Source organism: Saimiri boliviensis, chromosome 16 (genome assembly GCF_048565385.1).
Source record: "Saimiri boliviensis isolate mSaiBol1 chromosome 16, mSaiBol1.pri, whole genome shotgun sequence".
In the NCBI taxonomy this organism is placed as follows: domain Eukaryota; kingdom Metazoa; phylum Chordata; class Mammalia; order Primates; family Cebidae; genus Saimiri; species Saimiri boliviensis.
Window position 1 is genome coordinate 17,618,172 of NC_133464.1, and position 20,379 is coordinate 17,638,550.

Here is a 20,379-nt window from a genome sequence, read left to right on the forward strand (position 1 = left end):
GCAAAATGCTGCCAGTCTCTGTGCTAAAACATGGTATGAGTCACCTTTACTCCAGTTCCCAACAAGTTTCTCATCTACATCTGAGACCACCTCATTATGGATTTCATTGTCCATATCATTATGAGAATTTTGGTCAAAGCCATTCAGCAAGTCCCTATGAAGTTCCAAACTTTCCCACATCTTCCTGTCTTCTGAGCCCTCCAAACTGTTCCAACCTCTGCCTATTACCCAGTCCCTAAGTTCCTTAATCATTTTCAGGTATCTTTACAGCAGTGCCCCCACTCTACTGGTACCAATTTACTGTATTAGTCTGTTTTCACACTGCTGATAAAGACATATCCTAAACTGGGTAATTTATAAAGAAAAAGAAGCTTAAAGGACTCACAGTTCCACGTGGCTGGGGAGACTTCACAATCATGGCAGAAGGCAAAAAACACATTTTTTTTTTTTTTTTTTTGAGACGGAGTTTCGCTCTTGTTACCCAGGCTGGAGTGCAATGGCGCAATCTCGGCTCACCGCAACCTCCGCCTCCCGGGTTCAGGCAATTCTCCTGCCTCAGCCTCCTGAGTAGCTGGGATTACAGGCACGCGCCACCATGCCCAGCTAATTTTTTGTATTTTTAGTAGAGACGGGGTTTCACCATGTTGACCAGGATGGTCTCGATCTCTTGACCTCGTGATCCACCTGCCTCGGCCTCCCAAAGCGCTGAGATTACAGGCTTGAGCCACCACGCCCGGCCAAAAAACACATTTGACATGATGGCAGGCAAGAGAGAATGAGAGCCAAGTGAAAAGGGAAACCCCTTATAAAACCATCACGTGAGACTTATTCACTACCATGAGAACAGTATTGGGGAAACTGCCTCCAAGATTCATTTATCTCCCAGTGGATACTTCCTACAACACGTGGTAATTATGGGAGCTACGATTCAGGACAAGATTAAACAGCCAAACCATATCACCTGGTCTGTCAGACTCTGCCATTCCATGCCAGGCTACCTTAAGATCATTCTTTTATAGGCTTTGACCCATCGTTTCACACTGAGAATGCAGGAATAAAACTAGCCTTTCTGTGTTAAACTAGTTATTTTAGTAGTATTGGGTAAATTAGGATTCCAACTTTAAGGAAATATTAAGGAGAAACAATCTGCCTCACTACTAGGTAAGGAAACAATTTAGTTTTAAATCTTTTCTGACTCTTGACAAAGTAATAATACTAAGATGAATTCTTCTGACATGTGTGAAACTAACTACAGTTAGCAACACACATTTTTCTTTCTATAGACTGTCATATCAGATAAAATAATACTAAGTTTAGGATTTTATTTCAGCATAAAGGTAAAAATGTCAAATTGAAAGAGAAAGCAAATGTTTCTATTTACTGAGTTAAACACAGTGGGATTTTCTTAAAGTTCTTTTCAGAATTGGCTCTTTAAAGTTCTTTTTACACCACTTTGTTATTCTTTTTATCAATACTTTTTGTCATGTTTCATTTAAGTATAGAAAAATAGCTTTGTGAGAGCATTTCTCTTCATATATCTCTGGAAATTATACTATAATTTGGGGAAAATAATAGGAATTAAAGAATAATCACTCATTGCTAACAGTATAAAGCTTACATTATTTGGAAGTAAGTGATAACTTTCCGTTTAAAGCTTTTAAAAAATGCAGATGTAACCTATTAACATGTTTGTATATTAATATTTGGCAAGAAGGATTGAGTCAATTATTTCAATTTCATGGAAATGTCTATAAAGGTCTGACATTATGCTAGATTCCTTAATAATATTTTTCCTTTCAGATCTTAGTTTTCAAGCAGCTTCTCAAATAATGTCCACTCCAGTTTATGATGCCATTAAATTAATGAAAGACATTTCACAGAACTTCCCTATAAAAGCCAGGTATGTTAAAGTTTATTGGTTTCATTGTAGCCAGAACTCTTTCTATTAAATGAGTTTTGTGAAAATAGCTGATTTCATTTAACAAGAAGATGTCAGTTACTTCTCGTATATATAGCTTTTATGAAATTAGGGACTCTCTTCATTATATATGGATTTTTTTTATTAGAGCAAAATATTGGCTTGTGCATGCATGTGTGTATGCATTATAAGGTGGAACTCTTATTAGAGGCAAATAGAAAGGAAAATTTTAATCATACATAGTAATATAAGGAAAAACTTGTTTAAGCAATAAATAATGAAGGAGGATTTTTTTCTTTCCCTTATGGAGGATAATAAAAAGTATTCTAAGTAGGAGATCTATGCCCAAAGTACTGCCGCATCATATTCTTACCCTTTCAGATTCCAATGATTTGTCATGTCTTAATTGCATGGAATATTGTGTGGGATATTTTTTTGCCAAAAAAAATGTCTAGTTGAACTGCTTCCATGAATATGCTGATGTTACACTAAACATACATTCCATTTCAATAGGAAATACATTTGCATATCTTAAAAGAGACCAGTGCATGCAATGCAGTTGACCATGTTTTATGAGAATTTAGAAAATAAGACAACTTTGATGCAATTGTGTTCTGGTTAGGAATGATAGAGTATAAAATTAGCAACAAGGAAAATATGAGTTAGCTTATACTGAAGAGATAAAATATGTGACAAGTCACAGTGCATGTGCAACAATGGTGTTTTATTGAGAGGAATGGGAGAGCAGTCTTCTATCTCAGCATACCTTCTTAAGCATAGAATGATTGCTGTGCCTTTTACTGTCTCAAACACTATTTTGTACATTTGTTCATAGTAAAAAGTACAGAATCTTCAATATATGTATTCTTTAATTTTGAAAGTAAATAAATAGTACATGGTTGGCCATAGGATACCAAGAATCTTTTGGTGGTATTTTGAAATAGAGGAGTTTGTCCCCTTATTTACAGATTAAGAATGAATATATTGATATGCCTCTTTCAGTCAACTTTAATTTCAACAGCCAAGAATTTGAGAAGTCAGCATTTATATAATAAAACATGAAATATATATGAGTGTGTATAAATGTCATATATGTTTAGCCATAATGCTTTTAATTAATGCTAGTTATAAAAATTATTAGATCAAATACAAATGAAGTAAACTTTCATCTTAATCAGATAGTTGTTTAGCTCTATTGATGTTAAGTCAGCCTCATTGTTGAAAGGTTCTGATAGAAAACTACTGTTAGTCTGACTAAGAAAAATGTATAAAATATGCTAACATTGCTCAACGGATAAATAGTAGGCTTGAGCATATCTCCACAATCATTTGGTAGATAATCTGTAAATGTTTGTTGAAATGAAATATTTGCTAAATAAATGAAAAATTTGTATTATTATATTTTTAATTGTAATTTCTGTTAATGCAAATTTTACAAAATAATACATACTTACTGTGTGCTGTTTAAGGTACCGTTTTCTACTTGAGTTTTCCTTAAAGCAGAACTGTTCATTAACAGTCTTTTAATTTTTTAATTCTATTTATAAAATGGACAGATATATAACTAGCCATGTTTAGGAATTATCAAGCTGAATACAGTCCCTAGCAACTGTATTTTAAACATTTCTGCTGTCTTTAAATTATAAGTGAATTATAAACTCTTCAAGAGTGAATAGGCTGGGTGCAGTGGCTCACACCCACAATTTCATCACTTTGGGAGGTTGGGGTGGGAGGATCACTTGAGGCCAAGAGTTTTAGACCAACCTGGGCAACACAGCAAGACTCCGTCTCTAGAAAAGAATTTAAAAATTAGCTGGGTATGGTGGTGTGTACCTCTAGTCCTAGCTCCTTGGGAGGCTGAGGTGGGAGAATCACTTGAGCCCAGGAATTCAAGGCTACAGTGAGCTGCGATCATGCTACTACAGTCCTGCCTAGGTAATAGAGTGAGACTCTGTCTCTAAAAACTTTTTTTAAATAAAAAGTTGAAAAAAAAATTGAAAGAGTAAGTAATGTGAAGCCATCATTTCAGTTTCTAGAAGTTTCTACTCTGGTAAGATCCCAGGTTAACTAATATTCTTCATATACATACATTCATGTACATATACATTGGTAATTTCATACAAAATTTCTCTTTTGGAAAAAACAACACAAAATAGCTTTCTCAATCAAGGGTTTTCAAAAATTAAGTAGTAAATGATGACAATCCATACTGTATACAGTTAGTACACATGAAATTTTGGGAGCCTCCATTCCACTTGAACCAAATACTCTTGTCAAATGAAAGCTAAATTAGGCCATATGGAAATGTACACTTTTTAGTCATGAAGGACTTGGAGTTTTGAGCTTCTTATCCAAAGTGTTAGATTACGTTGAATTATATAGCTCAGTTCTAAACATATAATGAAGGATCAATTATATTAGTATTCATTTTTCCAGATCTCTAACCAGAATTGCTGTAAATCAACATATGAGAGGAGAAATACAGGAAAATCAAAAGGTTTGTTTGAATTTTTTATTTTTTTACCCAACTAATATCACTGTTTCTGACTTTGGATCTTCAATTTCATATAAAAAAGGAAATGGTAATTTGTGCTTTTTTGATTATTAAAGCAGTCTGGGTTCTTCCATTTTTATATTGTCAGCTATATGATTCTAGCCAATCTTTACTGACCTATCTTCTACTTATTTTGTAATATATTTCAGAATTTCTGCACAGGTAGTATGGTTTTCTTCATAGGACAAAGAATAAAGGCTGTGAGTTAATTATTCTGTTTCTTTTCATTAGTTTTGCTTAAAAGCTGTGAAGACTGAGTCAGTATTAGACTGTTGGAACATTACCAGAATCCTGTAGCCAATAGAACACAATTGATCACTGGTTTGACAAGTGGTCTCTTAAATTATCAATAGACCCCAAATGATTCTAGTTGTGTTAGTACTTGTAAAGTGCTTACACCACTGCATGACCTTATTACGTAGTACTCGTTTGGCTTTAAGTAATATCATACCAGACTTGCAGGACCCTAAACAGGAGTTCATTTTTCTCACTTCTTAACTGTTTTAAAAGCCAAAAGAGGCGGGAAGGATAGTACCAACCACATTCATCCTCACTTAAGCCTTCTTGGAACATTTTAGCAGACTGATTTCTATCTCATTGGTGGGAATTTTGCCATGTGGCCACCTTAGGCTGCAAGGGAAGCTAGAAAAACTAGTGTTTACTTTTCTAGTAATGAAAACAAGCAAAAGAGAAGTGGGCTAGGTATGGTGCTAACTTAGCCATCCGGCAGTGACCATCATACTGAGACAGAGTGAGCTGTCAACAAATGTTGGCTATTGTGATGATGACAGGCAACTACAATGATGATAATGAAGAAAAAGATGCATCATTTATTGGAGAACAGGTGTTAGGAACCACAGCACATCATTCCTACCTGAGACATTTTTTTGCCTCATTGACCACCTTACAAATTCCTGTGTATCCTTCAAAATGGATTAGTGGTATTAGGTCCTTTCTAAGATGTTCCTAATTGCTCTTACCATTTTTCATGCAGAATGGATTGTTTTCTTATGACAAACAAAGGAGTGGGTTTAGGATAGGAGTGGAGGCTTAATAGGCAAAAGAAAGAGAAAGAACATCTTTGAGAGAGAGAAGAGAGAGTGTCACCTGAATGGGAATTTGGACTGGCTACAGAAGTGTACTGGATTTTACAAACAGACTTGAGGAGACGGTGTCTGATTTACATAGAGCTCACAAATTGGCTGGACCAGGTGTGATGTTTTACATAATGCATGGAGAATGCTGGTCACCTCCCTCTATTATGCAAGTGGACTTTCCACGTGGCTGCTGCCATATTGTCTGCTTCTTAGTGTACGTGTGGGCTGGAAGGAAGGGAAGATGGAGCTGCCGTTTTCAACATGCCTAGTCCCAGGTAGCCTTTTCCTACTGGCACAATGCTGGCAGTTACCTGTGCAAGCTTCTACCTTGCTTGCTTATGTCTGCAGCTCTATTTTACAGGCTGCTCTTTGTTAGAACAGAAAATGATTTGGGGACTGCTTTTCATTAAAGGAAAACCTTACCAAGGACTCACTATCTGCCTAAATAATTTCTTCTTAACTGCTATATCAGAACCATGCTGGCAACCTGGCTATGGCAGCTTACTCAGGGCCACTATGGCTACTGTTGCTATCACCTTTTTTACCTCTTAGCCATTTGGAATTAGCAGTGAAAGAGTTTTAAAATGAGCTTTGACTGCAGGGCAAGAAATCTTGAACTTAGTAAATGAAATAATTGTGACACTGCAGATAGTTTTTTTTTTATCAACTCCTTCTTCCAGAGCACACTGATAAGAGAAAGACAAGGATGATAATGTCTTTCATGTAACTAATCTAGGGTAAATGTATTTAGACTAGCAGTCCATGTTACCCACTAGCCCATGGGATGTGGGAGGAGAAATTTAAACTGGTTTTCAACCCTGGGGAAGGGGGTAGTTAATGATGAGAAGGTAAAAAAACATCTTGGACCATTCATTGCAATTTCATTCCACGTGGATTGGACGCAAGAAAGCCCTGGAATTATGTTACTGTTACAGCCTCTCATCCATACAAACCAAAAAGTACATTTCCTGCAAAACATGTAAAGGAAATGTTCACCAAAAAAAGAAATAATAGTGGTCTTTTTTTTTTCTTCTCAAGCTGCAGTTTATTTAAATGCCAGGTCAATTGCTGTGGTGTAAATTACACTTTTAAGGATTTACTTAAGAAATTTGAAATATTTTCCTCTGGGTTTGGGACTAAACTGAAACAAAAGTGTCTTAAGCATAATCGTTCTCACTCCTGGGGTACTCCAGAGCTTCTGGCTTTACTTAAGGAGATAAAGAGGATAGGACCTTCAAGCAGAGGAGTTTGTATGGATGGTTTGTATGGATGAGAGGTTTGGGGTGAAGAGTTCTGTAAATGTCTATTAGGTTTGCTTGTTCCAGGTCTGAGTTCAGGTCTTGGATATCCTTGTTAATTTTCTGTCTTGTTGATCTGTCTAATATTGACAATGGGGTGTTAAAGTGTCCCACTATTATTGTGTGGGAGTCTAAGTCTCTTTGTAAGTCATTAAGAACTTGCCTTATGTATCTGGGTGCACCTGAATTGGGTGCTTATATATTTAGGATCGTTAACTCTTCTTGTTGCATTGATCCTTTTACCATTATGTAATGTCCTTCTTTGTCTCTTTTGATCTTTGTTGCTTTAAAGTCTATTTTATCAGAGATGAGAATTGCAACTCCTGCTTTTTTTTTTGCTCTCCATTTGCTTGGTAAATCTTCCTCCATCCCTTTATTTTGAGCCTTTGTGTATCCTTGCATGTGAGATGGGTTTCCTGGATACAACACACAGATAGGTTTTGGCTTTTTATCCAATTTGCCAGTCTATGTCTTTTGATTGGGGCATTTAGCCCATTTATATTTAAGGTTAATATTGTTATGTGTGAATTTGATCTTGCCATTTTCTTGCTAGCTGGTTGTTTTGCACATTGGTTGACGCCTTTTCTTTATTGTGTTGATGATCTTTACCATTTGGTACGTTTTTGGAGTGGCTAGTACTTGTTGTTGCTTTCTGTGTTTAGTGGTTCTTTTAGGAGCTCCTGTAAGGCAGGCCTAGTGGTGATGAAATCTCTCAGCAATTGCTTGTTCATAAACGGTTTTGTTTCTCTTTCGCTTATGAAGCTTAATTTGGCTGGATATGAAATTCTAGGTTGAAAGCTCTTTTCTTTAAGGATATTGAATATTGGCCCCCTACTGTCTTCTGGCTTGTAGTGTTTCTGCCGAGAGATCCGCTATGAGTCTGATGGGCTTCCCTTTATGGGCAACCCGACCTTTCTCTCTGGCTGCCCTTAGCATTTTTTCCTTCATTTCAATCCTGGTGAATCGGATGATTATGTGCCTTGGGGTTGCTCTTCTTGAGGATTATCTTTGTGGTATTCTCTGTTTCCCGGACTAGAATGTTGGCCTGCCTTGCTAGGTTGGGGAGGTTCTCTTGGATAACATCCTGAAGAGTGTTTTCCAGCTTGGATTCATTCTGTCCATCACATTCAGGTACACCTATCAAATGTAGGTTAGCTCTTTTCACATAATCCCATATTTCTTGGAGGCTTTGTTCATTTTTTTTCACTCTTTTTTCTCTAGTCTTGCTGTCTTGTTTTATTTCATTGAGTCGATATTCAGTCTCTGATCCCTTTCTTCTGCTTGGTCGATTCAGCTACTGAAACTTGTTCATGCTTCACGAAGTTCTTGTGTTGCGTTTTTCAGCTCCATCAGGTCATTTATAGTCTTCTCTAAGCTGTTTATTCTCATTAGCATTTCTTCAAACCTTTTTTCAAGGTTCTTAGTTTCTTTGCATTGGGTTAGAACATGTTCTTTTAGCTCAGAGAAGTTTGTTATTACCCTTTGGAGCCTGTTTCTGTCCATTCATCAGATCATTCTCCATCTGGGTTTGTTCCCTTGCTGGTGAGGAGTTGTGATCCCTTGGAGGAGGAGAGGCATTCTGGTTTTGGGTGTTTTCATTCTTTTTGCTCTGCCTTCTTCCCATCTTTGTGTATTTACCCATGGTCTTTGTAGTTGGTGACTTTCGGATGGGGTCTCTGAGTGGGTGTCCTTTTTGTTAACGATGAAGTTATTACTTTCTGTTTTTTAGTTTTCCTTCTAACAGTCAGGCCCCTCTGCTGTAGGACTGCTGGAGGTCCACTCCAGACTCTGCTTGCCTGGGAATCACCTGTAGCAGCTGCAGAACAGTAAGGATTTCTGCCAGCTTCTTCTTTTTTTATCCTAGTCCCAGAAGGATACCTGCCAGATGTCAGTCTGAGCTCTCCTTTATGAGGTGACTCTTTGGATATATGGGGATCAGGGAGCTGCTTCAGGAGACAATCTGTCCTTTATAGACGCTCAAGTGCTGAGCTGTGAGCTCTGTTGTTCTGTTCAGAGCTGCTGGGCAGGTACATTTAAGTCTGCTGCAGCGGAACTCATAACTGCCTTTTTTCTCAGGTGCTCTGTCCTGGGTAGGTGGGGCTTATTATTTATAAGTTTCTGACGTGCTGCTGCCTTTTTTCAGAGATGCTCTGTCCAGCGAGGAGGTAGCCTAGTCACAGTCTGCCAGCAGAGGCATTGCTTAGCTGCTGTGGGCTATGCCCAGCTGCTTTGTGAACTTCCTTGTGGTTTTGTTAATAGAGGTATAATTTGAACTGCCTCAATAATGGCAGACTGCATCTGTAATGGCGGACTGCATTGGTAGTAGTAGACTGCCTTGGTAGTGGTGGACTGCCTCGGTAATGGTGGATGCCCTTCTCCCCACAGAGCTGGACTGTCCCAGGTCCAGCTGCACTTGCTGTGAAACTCTGAATCCAGAGCATTTCAGATTGCTGATCTTTGTGAGGGTGGGACCTGCCAAGCCAGAACACCTGGCTTGCTGTTTCAGCCCCCTTTTTTTCAGTTGAATGGGTGGCTCTGTCTCTGAGGTGTTCCAAGCACCAGTTGAAATGGCTGCCCAGATTTGTGTGAGTTTTTGTGTGGAGACCCCCTGCACCAGCTGAAACAGTTATGCTGGAAACTTGTCGTGCTTTTCAGCCTGGGAATCTCTTCATCTGTGGGCAGTAATAACTCGTTTGGAAATGTAGTGATCACTCACCCTCTGTTTTGTTCTTGCTGGGAACTGCACTTCAGAGCTGTTTCTATTCGGCCATGTTGGATCTGCCAAAACTAAAATTTTAATGAAATATTTAAATTTCAGAGTGCACATCATTTCACCTTAGGAACACCCAGATATGTTTATAAACCATTTTACCATTGTAAATCTCAACCAGTCTTCTGAGATCTGATCAATTTCTTTAGTTTCAGGTAATACCTCAGCTACATTGGTTATTAAAGACGCATATTAAAATAAATGGTCACCTCTTTAAAAAAATGAGCTTATATTTCTTCATTAGGATTTGCATTTGTTTTTGCTCAAGCCTAAGAGTTCTAGTTTAATTTCACTTTAAATACAAAAATCTAAGTTTTTTGGATCATAAATATAGTATGAAATCCAGTCCCAAACCCATGTGAAAATAAGCTAGAGACCATGAATTCATTTGGGAGATTTATTCTTCCTCCACCAAGAACCATGGTGAGATAGACAAATTTCTATGCTGTTACTGCAGGGCATTTTGTTTCCTAATTCACCTTTCACCATGAGTGTAGCACTATATGTGTGCGTAAAGATATACTTGATCCTACACCTTGTTCCATGTGGGTCCTGGATTCAAATTTCCTGTTCTTCTAAGATTGGCCCTTCAACACCCAAGTCTTAGGCCATCTAGGAAGCTCTAAGTTTCCTCAGGGTGAGGTCTTTAGTGTTTATTTATGTCTCTATATTCATATTCCTATTTCCTCTTTGTCCTTAGGTAAATACTTTCTTGAACTCTGAGCCACATTTAGGGGATTTATTCATATTTATTTATTTATTTATTTTTGAGATGGAGTATCACTCTGTTGCCCAGCCTGGAGTGCAGTGGTGCAATCTCAGCTCATTGCAACCTCCGCCTCCTGGGTTCAAGTGATTCTCTTGCCTTAGTCTCCCAAGCAGCTGGAACTACAGGCATGCGATAGCATGCCTGGCTAATTTTTCTATTTGTGGTAGAAACAGGGTTTCATCATGTTAGTCAGGCTGGTCTCAAACTGCTGATCTCAAGTGATCCGCCCACCTCAGCATCCGAAAGTGCTGTGATTACAGGTGTGAGCCACCATGCCCAGCCTCATTATTAACATTTTAGTGTAGCATTTTCGTGCTTTTTTTTAGTAAGTGAATTTTAGGATCTTTGGTTTATCATTACTCCTGATTTAAGAAAGGCCACTTTAAATTACACACTGAAATATACAGCAGTTTATCAGGACTTAAGGCTAGCCCTGTGGGGCAGAGCAAAGAGAAGAATTTTAAGTACCAATCTCTCGTAGACAAACCTTTTCCCTCTCACACTGTTTCAGCAAGCAGATTCACTGAGTTCAGTCTGTTACCTGTTTTCTGAGCATTGTTATTCAAGGCACTGTGCCTGACATAAACAGTCTTGAGGGATTTAGCAGTTTAGTGTGGATCTGTGTGCTTGGTGTACTTTCCACTTATAATTGAGATGAATGAATGAGGTGCTGGAGAAAGCTTCATTCAGGGTGTGTGAAGTTTTGATGCCAGATTGTGGGAAACAACAGGCAATATAAATTCACTAGGCCTCTGTAGATTTTGAATTTGGAATGTAGATTACTTAGTATAAGTAACTCTGATAGAAAGTCACATCTAAAGTGGCTAAAGACAAATAAAAATTTTACCTCTGAATCTTTTCATATTAGGATTCAATCTTTTGCCAGTATTCTGTATAAAACCAGTGGAATTACTTTCTGTTAAGTTCCTCCTCTCCCTTCTCTTTGTGTAGCCCATCTGTTGAGTGATAATCATACAGAAAAATTTACCTTTCAGGTCATTTCTCTGAGTCTCTTCAAGTTAGTTGCTTCCTCTGCCTTTACAGAGTAGTTCTAACAAGTCCCTGTTATGTGACTTATCATATGATGTCTTTGAAGTACACTGGTTGTTTTTCCTCCTAAACCTGTTTGCCTACCCTGATAACAATAACAATATTCACAAATCAAAATAATAACTTTGATTTGTGACCACTTAATAGGTGACAAGATATAGACTTATATTACATTTGAACTATAACAAACCTATGAGTTAGATATAATTATTCCCATTTTATAGATGAGGAAACTGAGGATTCTGAAAGTCATTTGAGTTTGCTCAAATCTTAACAGCTAGTAGATGGAAAGACTAGGAATAAACCAAGCATGATACTCACACTCTGATCTTGACAACTTTGCTTTAGTAACAAGAACATCCCCTTTTTACCTTTTATTATTGGTCTAGTGCCTGGAGTTGCTCCTAGAACATAGCAAGCACTCAGGAAATGTTTACTGAATGAAAGACAGTGAAAATTCAAATATAGCTCTAATGGAAACTTATGGATTTAGAGTGAGCTCCAAATATTTACACATATACCAGAGTTTTACTTTTGGTATATCATTGCCTCAAGGAATAGGAATGTGCCAACTGTCAAATTGTATATGTGCACATACACACACTATATGAAATTTAGTAGATAAGTAATTATTGTAGCATTAGAACTGTTATGCATTGTAAAAATCAGAATATTCAGATGTTGAATTTTATCTCTAATCTATCTTAAAATTTCCCTCATCACTGAGATTAAGTCTGGGCAGACTACTACCTATGGACCAAATCTGGTCTGCCATTTATTTTTATAAATAAAAGCTTAATTTTTAAAGTAAACATTGCTATGCCCATTTGTTTACATAGTATCTAAGGACACAAAGGCAGAGATCAATAGTTGCAACAGAGACTGGCCTGCTAAACCTAAAATATTTACTCTCTATTTGTAGAAATAATCTGGTGACCTGTAATGCAGATCACTATAGTTCTATCACTTGGTTAATATTGCTTTGCTCTATTTCAAGGATCTTCGAGATAGATTTGAAATTCAGCCAGGTGATGCTCGTCTATTTATAAATGGCCTTCGTGTTGATATGGATGTTTATGACCCTTTTAGGTATGTATTAAATTATTACTATAAATTATGGTTTATATAAAAGTAAACATTGTCTTTAATTTAATATTAGTTAAAATATGAAGGTCACTTTGAAGATAAAGCAAATACATGTGTTTCATTGTGCAAAACAGCTCTCTTCTACCAAAATGAGCAAGCCCAAAGTGTCTTAGAATATCAGAACTGGGAGAAACAGTCAAGATATTTGTTTGGATGAGTGTTAGACCTGCAATTAGTTTGTTATTCTAAACTGTCTTTCATTGAAGAGGAGATTGGTGATTTATCAGGGAAGTTATTTGGAACTGAACTGAACCCTAACCCTAACCCTAACCCTAACCCTAACCCTAACCTCTACCCTTCATATAGGAACTGAAATCAACATGGAGTATTTCCTCAGAAGAGAGCAGTTGACAAGAGGAATTTAAAGTGCTTCTGTATAATTGCTGCATGCTATCTAGTTTCTTGTTCAAAAAAAAAAATTCTTCAAAATTGCTCAGAATTTTGAACAGGACTGAAATAGGAAGTCCTTGCTTTGTCAGTGGTCATTCACCCAAAGGTAAAGCTGTGGGCCAAACAGAAGAGTTACTTTTATAAAGAAACATAAAACTACTTTAAAATTAATATTTGGAATATTAGATGAACTTAGGAAACATGATGCCTTAGTTCAGCATTCAGTTTTAATTCAATTTAATTTGTTTGTTGAACTGAAATTATTTGAATTATTTATTTAAATCCTATTTTCTTACCAGTTTGGAAATATATTGGAAAATATAAGTAGTTTTATCAAACATTTTTTACAATGTTATCTCAAATCGGGCTTTTCTCTTTAGTTACTTGAATCCTTGGACCTAGTGTTGGAAAAATAATAACCTAAGATATATTTAAGTACTACACACAGAAAGAGTGGAGAAGTTTTTAAATGCTACCCTGTAAATTTCAGGGGAACAAAAACTACATCTGTGCTTAGGAGCAGTAAAAACAGGTTTAAAGGAAGTAGTGAAATGGTATGTAGATTTTAGAGTTTTCTAAAGCAGTATATGAGGAAATTTTTATGGCAAGAATATTTTCACATATGATTTAGGAAGGCTGTAGGTTATTAAAAAATACAACAACACCCCTCCAACCCCCCACTCCCTTCTTCACCCTCCACCCTCACCTCCCCCAGTGGCTCTTACACCTGGATTGTGTGCTACATTTTTGTTTCTCATTGATTTGATCACTAGTTAGAGCTACTGTGATTCTCTTAAAAGAGAAGGAGAAAATATGTGATGATATTTGTATCTTCTGACATTTTTGACGATAGCATAATCAAAAAGGTTCTCAGAAAAAGATCAGAGGATGTGGAATAAAATTAATGCAAAGAGGAAGATGAATAGAAGAAAATAAGGAAATGGAAGGAAAATGTCATATTACAGAGAAATTGTATAGAGAGAGGTTTTATGCAACCAGTACTTTGGAATTTTCCATGTGGGGAAAGAAAAGGAGTAAGGAATTATTTTTGCTCCCTTCCTATCTTTTGTCAGTCATTGCATTACTGGGTTGTGGAGAACCAGTAACATGACCCATACATGACCCAGCCCTTCTTGCTCTGATCCTGAGAGTAGTGGGAGGAGCCAGAGCCTCCATGGGTTAGGATTAGATTAGCATTGGTTCTATAAAGGTTCTAAACCCCCAGAGAGGCTGAGACAGTAGGAACATGTGGCACTGATTGGGGAGAAAGGTAAGTAGGACTGATGAAGTACATAAGCAGGGTCTTATATATCTACATTAAAACATTCTGTTCTAGCCCAACAAAGAGTCTTTTATATATTTTTGCTTCTGAATAGTCACCTCAGCCATGCATTTGACAAAGAGTAGTTTAAAGATTTAGATTTCCCAATTCATTGTCACTGGGGTTATTGTTGATGTTGTTGTTTACAGTAATACTTTATATCATGTTTAAGAACTCTCAAATTATTATATGTAATAAATTTAAATTTGTATTCAAACACATGTGAACTTCATGCTTTAATGGGGCTTCCTCTGTATTCGAATTTTATACTTTGTCTTGTTTGATCTTATGTTATCTTTGCAGTAAGTTTGTCCAAAGAATGACCTGATTTTTTTTTCTCATTTTTGTCTTTCTCAAGGCTGATCACACCCTCACTACTTTGATAAAGAATACAATAGTCTTTGTTTTATCTTTTATATAATAATAAGATTTTACTACCACTAAAAAAATTATGTAAGTTTACTCTGGATCATAATTAGAACTATTTGTCTTATTTCTTAGTTTAATTTAATAATATATCTTCTTGCTATTAATGGAAATACCAAAAAAAAAACATTTCTAATGCTTTAAGAAATTGATCAAACTTTAAAAGATTTGTTTGAAATTTGGAAAATCAAAATAAAAGTTTTTTCTTTGAATGTATAGTATTTTGGATATGCTGAAATTAGAAGGAAAAATGATGAATGGCCTTCGCAATCTTGGGATCAATGGGGAAGATATGAGCAAATTTTTAAAATTAAAGTCACCCGTTTGGGAACATACTTATGTATTAGATATTCGACATTCTTCTATAATGGTAAGTGCTTATATTATTCCTTGTTGTAAAACCTGTAGTGTACTTAAGGCTTAACATAAAATGAAATATTGGCAGGCCTGACAATACATTTCAGCATTTTGGAACAGTTGTCAGTGAAAAGAGAAAGTAAAACTATAGACCCATCTCCTCTCCCACTTGCAAATTCCTTCTCCTTCTACATAGTCTCTGTTTTGTCACAAGAATGCCTACTCACTCTCATTCAGTGTCCTTTCCAACTTCAGAGATAAAACAAGAAAAAAAGAACAACCACATGAACAATAACAACAATAAGATACCAAATACACAGGTAGAATCTCAGGTTTATAACAGTGCTACCTTGGGCTAGGCATGGTGACTCATGCCTGTAATCCCAGCAGTTTGGGAGGTGAAGGTGGGCAAATCACGAAGTCAGGAGTTTGAGATAAGCTTGGCCAACATGGTGAAACCCCAATACTACAAAAAATACAAAAAATTAGCTGTGTGTATTGTTGGGTGCCTGTAATACTAGCTACTCAGGAGGCTGAGGCAGAAGAATCACTTGAACCCAGGAGGCAGAGGTTGCAGTGAGCCGAGATCATGCCACTGCACTCCAGCCTGGGCAACAGAGACTCATCTCCAAAAAAAAAAAAAAAAAAAAAGAAAAAAAATTGTTACCTTAACATGATGAAAGCCCTGCCTAAACAATTTGCAGTGGCTTCCAAAGGTTCTGGTTTGTTTATTACAGCCCAAGTGATTTTTTTTTAAAGAAATTTGATCATATCACCCTTTCTTGCTTATGTACAGAAGTGGCCTTCAGTATGGCCTATGAGACTGCAAATGGCTGCTCTTTATCTCATGCTTAGAAAGCACTTTTTCCTTTCTTTATCCAGTTAACGCCTATTCCTTTTTCAGACTTAAGTTAAAACAGCCCTTTCTGAGAGAAACTTGAACAATCCAGATGATTTTTTTAAATGTACACATTGTGTTAGAGAATCCCCTGAGCCCATTCTGTAATCCAGTGATTTGCTAGAAGGACTTGCAAGACCCAGAAGTTGTTATATTCATGGTTATGGCTTAGTAGAGCAAAATGATATGAAAAAATCAGCAGGGGTGAAGTCCAGAGGAAACCAGGTATAAGTTGTCAGGAGTTCCCTACTAGTGGAATTGCATGCTTAATATGATATGTGACAGTATGTGCAAAGTGCTACCTACCAGGAAGCTCACTTACTGGAGCCTGAGTTCAGGATTGTGAGAGGGGATCCATCATGTAGACATACAGTGGCTCTTTGTACTTGCCATCAGAGGCTGGAGCTCCAGACTGAGGAAAAGCAGGTGTTTATTATAAGTCATATTGTTTGTATAAACTCTGGACAAACTGCTGGAACTGCTGCAGCATGGCTCAGGGTCCTAGCTGTGCAAAGCACTCTTTTATCAGTCAGAACATTCCAAGAGCTTAATTATCAGGAGCCAGTCAAGAGACAGTCATGAAAATGGGCTCTTCCTGGGAATATCCAGGGTGTGGGCAACCCAAGCCTGTTGAGTTAACCCTTTTATAAACACATGTATACGTGTATAATATACACATATACATGTATGGGTGTATGCACATGTATTAGGCCATTCTTACATTGCTTTAAAGAAATACCTGAAACTGTTTAATTTATAAGAAAAAGAAATTTAATTGGCTTAGAATTCTGCAGAGTTTATAGGAAGCATGGTGCCAACATCTGTTCAGCTTCTGGGGAGGCCTCAGGAAGCTTTTACTTACAGCAGAGGGCAGAGAGGGAGCAGGTATCTCATATAGCAAGAACAGGAGTGAGAGAGAGTGTTGGAGGGTAGGTACCATACACTCAACCAGGTCTTGCTAGAACTCACGTCACAAAGACAACACCAAGGCTGAGGGATCTGCCCCCATGACCCAACATGTCCCCCCGGGCCCTACCTCTGGCATTGGGGATTACAATTCAACATGAGATTTGGGTGGGGAACAGATATTCAAATTATGTCAGCACATATCCATATATTAAATGAATGTCAGAACTATTAATCCCTTTGTATACTTATCAGAGTTATAGTTTTACATTTATCCTGTGATGCTTTTATAGTTGTTTCTTATTAGGCTATATATAAAGTTCTTGAAGGTAGAAATTTGTTTCATTTTTTTCTCTTACCATATGTCTCTGGTTTTAGTAGGTACTCAATAAATATAAATATTCCCTAAATGAATAAGTAATTATTTATCTGAAAACAACATAAAACATCATTTTTAATGATGAAACTCTGGAAGTCTTATAATTACAACATGATCAATATAATTATTATGATTTAGCATTATTATAAAAGGACATAACTATAAGAAATGAGAAAATAAAAGTGTTGCATGACAAGACTGTATAACTGAAACTCATCAAAGAAAGCTACTATAATTAATAAGGGGCTTTAATAAAATGGGTTTGAAGTGACATGATAAAGATCAAAAGCGTTTCTTTAAAAATCTATTTGGAAGACAATGATTTATTCACAATAACATAAAAATGTAAATACCCTAATAATAACCACTATAGAATAATGTATAATCTCAATACCTAGCAATAAAAACTAGAATTTAACTGAGGAAGTGTGAATTGGCATATCCTTTTGAAGAGTTTTGTCCTTGGTGCCCTTACAGTGATACATAGTTTGGTCTAGTAATTTCACTCCTGGAAACCATCATAAAGAAATAGTAGGAAATGGAAAAAAATCTTTATGCCCAAAGATATCTTTATCATTACATATTTTTAAAACAAACAAAATAGAAACTAGTTAGGTATGTAACAGAGAAATGTTATAAATTGTATATTCACACAATCGAGTATAATTAAGACATGAAAACTATGTTCATAAATATGACAAGATAATACTGTTAAGAAATTTAGAATTATGTTATGTAAAAATGACACAAGAGCAGAAAGAAATATATCAAAATTTAAGGCATTAATGGGTGATATGGTTTAGTGAGTAGTTTTAATTTTTTCTTCATGTTCTTTTGTGAATTCCAAACTTTTAACTGTGGGTATGTATTATTTACATGATCATAACAAAAGAGTTTTTTTTAAATTGATACACAATATTTTACATATCTATGAGAATCATGTGATCTTTTCTTATGTGCATAAAATGTGTAATGATCCAAATCAGTATATTTGGGGTATCTATCACTCTCAGTATTTATCATTTCTATGTGTTGGGAACATTTCAAGTCCTTTTTCCTAGCTACTTTGTGTTATGTAATATATTGTTGCTAACTATAAACCCAACTTTGCCATTGAATAGTAGAATTTACACTTTCTAACTGTATAGATAACTGTTGTACCTATTGACTAACCTCTCTTTATCAACTCTCACACCAGCAAGTGCTTCCCAGCCTCTGGTGTCTATCATTTTGCTCATAATTCCATGAGGTCAATATTTTTAGATCCCACTTAGGAGTGAGAACATGGGATATTGGTCTATCTGTGTCTGGCTTATTTCACTTAACACAGTGACCTCTAGTTTCATCCCTGTTGCCACAAATGACATTTCATTCTTTTCTGTGTCCAGATAATATTCCATTGTGAATATATACCACATATTCTTTTTCTATTCATCTGTTGATAGACACTTATGTTGATTATATATGTTTACTGTTGTGACTAGTGCTATAATAAACATGCAAGTGCAAGTATCTCTTTGAGATGTTGATTTATTTTCCTTTCAATAAATACCCTCTAATAGGATTGCTGGATTGGACGGTAGTTCAGTTTTTAGATTTTTGAGACATCTCCAAAGTGTTTTCCATTACAGTTATACTAGTTTACATTCTCAGCAACTGTACAAGAGTTCCTTTTTTCTGCATCCTCACCAACGGAACCATTTATTCAAGAGGGTGTCCTTTCCCAAATGTATGTTTTTGGCACCTTTATCGAAAATCAAATACCAGTTGGCTGTAAATATGTGAATTATTTTTCTGGGTTCTCTATTCTCTTCCATTAGTCTGTGTGTCTGTCTTTATATCAGTACCATGCTGTTTTGGTTACTGTAGCTATATTTTCAAATCAGGTGCTGTGACACATACAGTTTTGCCTTTGGATATTCAGGCTCTTGTTTGATTCTATACAAATTTTAGGATTTTTTTTCTATCTCTGTGAAAAATAACCATGGCTTAATAGAGATTGTATTGAATCTGTAGCTTGCTTTGGGCAGTATCGTCATTTTAATATTTAACTGAACTATGAGCATGGGATGTTTTTCCATTTGTGCCTTTTTCAATTTCTTTCAGTCAGTGTTTTGTGGTTTTTCTTGTACAGATCTTTGATCTCCCTGGTTAAATTAATTCCTAATTACTTTTTGCAGCTACTGTAAGTGGGATTACCTTTTTGATTTCTTTTTTGGCTATTTCATTATTGGTGTATAGAAACACTGTTGATTTTTGTATGCTGATTTTATAATCTGCAAATTAATGAATTTATCAGTTCTGAGAATTTTCTGGTCGAGTCCTTGATTTTTCTAGATATATAATCATGTTGTGTGCAAAGAGGGACAGTTTGACTTAATTTTTTCCAATAAAAATAAAATAAAATAAAATGCATGCATTTTATTTGTTTTGTTTGCCTGATTGCTTTAGTTAGGACATCCAGCACCACAATGAATAGGAGAATAGGAGTAGTGAAAGTGGGCATCCTTGTCTTGTTCCAGTTTCTAGAACATTTTAGCTTTTCCACAGTGCATATGATGTTAGCTGTGTGTTGTCATTTCTGGCCTTTGTTTTGTGCTGAGGTATATTCCTTTGTTGTCTAGTTTATTTAGAGTTTTTAATCATGATTGAATGTTGAATTTAATCAAATACTTTTTCTGGATCTATTGAGAGGATTTTTTTTTTTCATTCTATTGATGGGATGTATGACATTTGTTGATTCATATATGTAGAACCATCCTTGCATCTCTGGGGTAAATCCCACTTGATCATGGTGTATTATCTTTTTGATGTGCCATTGGATTTGGCTTGCTAGTATTTTGTTGAGAATTTGTGCATCAGTGATACAGATTAACTGTGTCCTCACCCAAGTTTCATCTTGAATTTCCACATGTTATGGGAGGGATCCAGTGAGAGGTAATGGAATCATGGGGGCAGGTCTTTCTGTGCTGGTCTCATGATAGTGAATAATTCTCATGAGATCTGATGGTTCTGTAATGGAGAGTTTCCCTGAACACATTCTTTTTTTGTCTGCTACCACCTATGTTAGATGTGATTTGCTCCTCCATGCCTTCCATCA

General features: G+C 36.3%; 1 protein-coding gene across 9 annotated transcripts in view; it reads left to right on the top strand.

The window, feature by feature from the left end:
* Window positions 1-20,379, top strand: part of UGGT2 (UDP-glucose glycoprotein glucosyltransferase 2) — a 224,766-nt gene that overhangs the window by 58,968 nt on the left and 145,419 nt on the right. For all 9 annotated transcript variants that reach the window (XR_012514308.1, XM_003928205.3, XM_074387527.1 and 6 more), the window contains 4 exons: window positions 1,801-1,900; window positions 4,355-4,415; window positions 12,454-12,545; window positions 14,959-15,109. Coding sequence is in view for 8 of the 9 variants with exons in the window: in XM_003928205.3 (XP_003928254.3) it covers window positions 1,801-1,900; window positions 4,355-4,415; window positions 12,454-12,545; window positions 14,959-15,109 (404 nt within the window). In the remaining variant the exon portion in view is untranslated. The remainder of the gene's footprint in view (window positions 1-1,800; window positions 1,901-4,354; window positions 4,416-12,453; window positions 12,546-14,958; window positions 15,110-20,379) is intronic.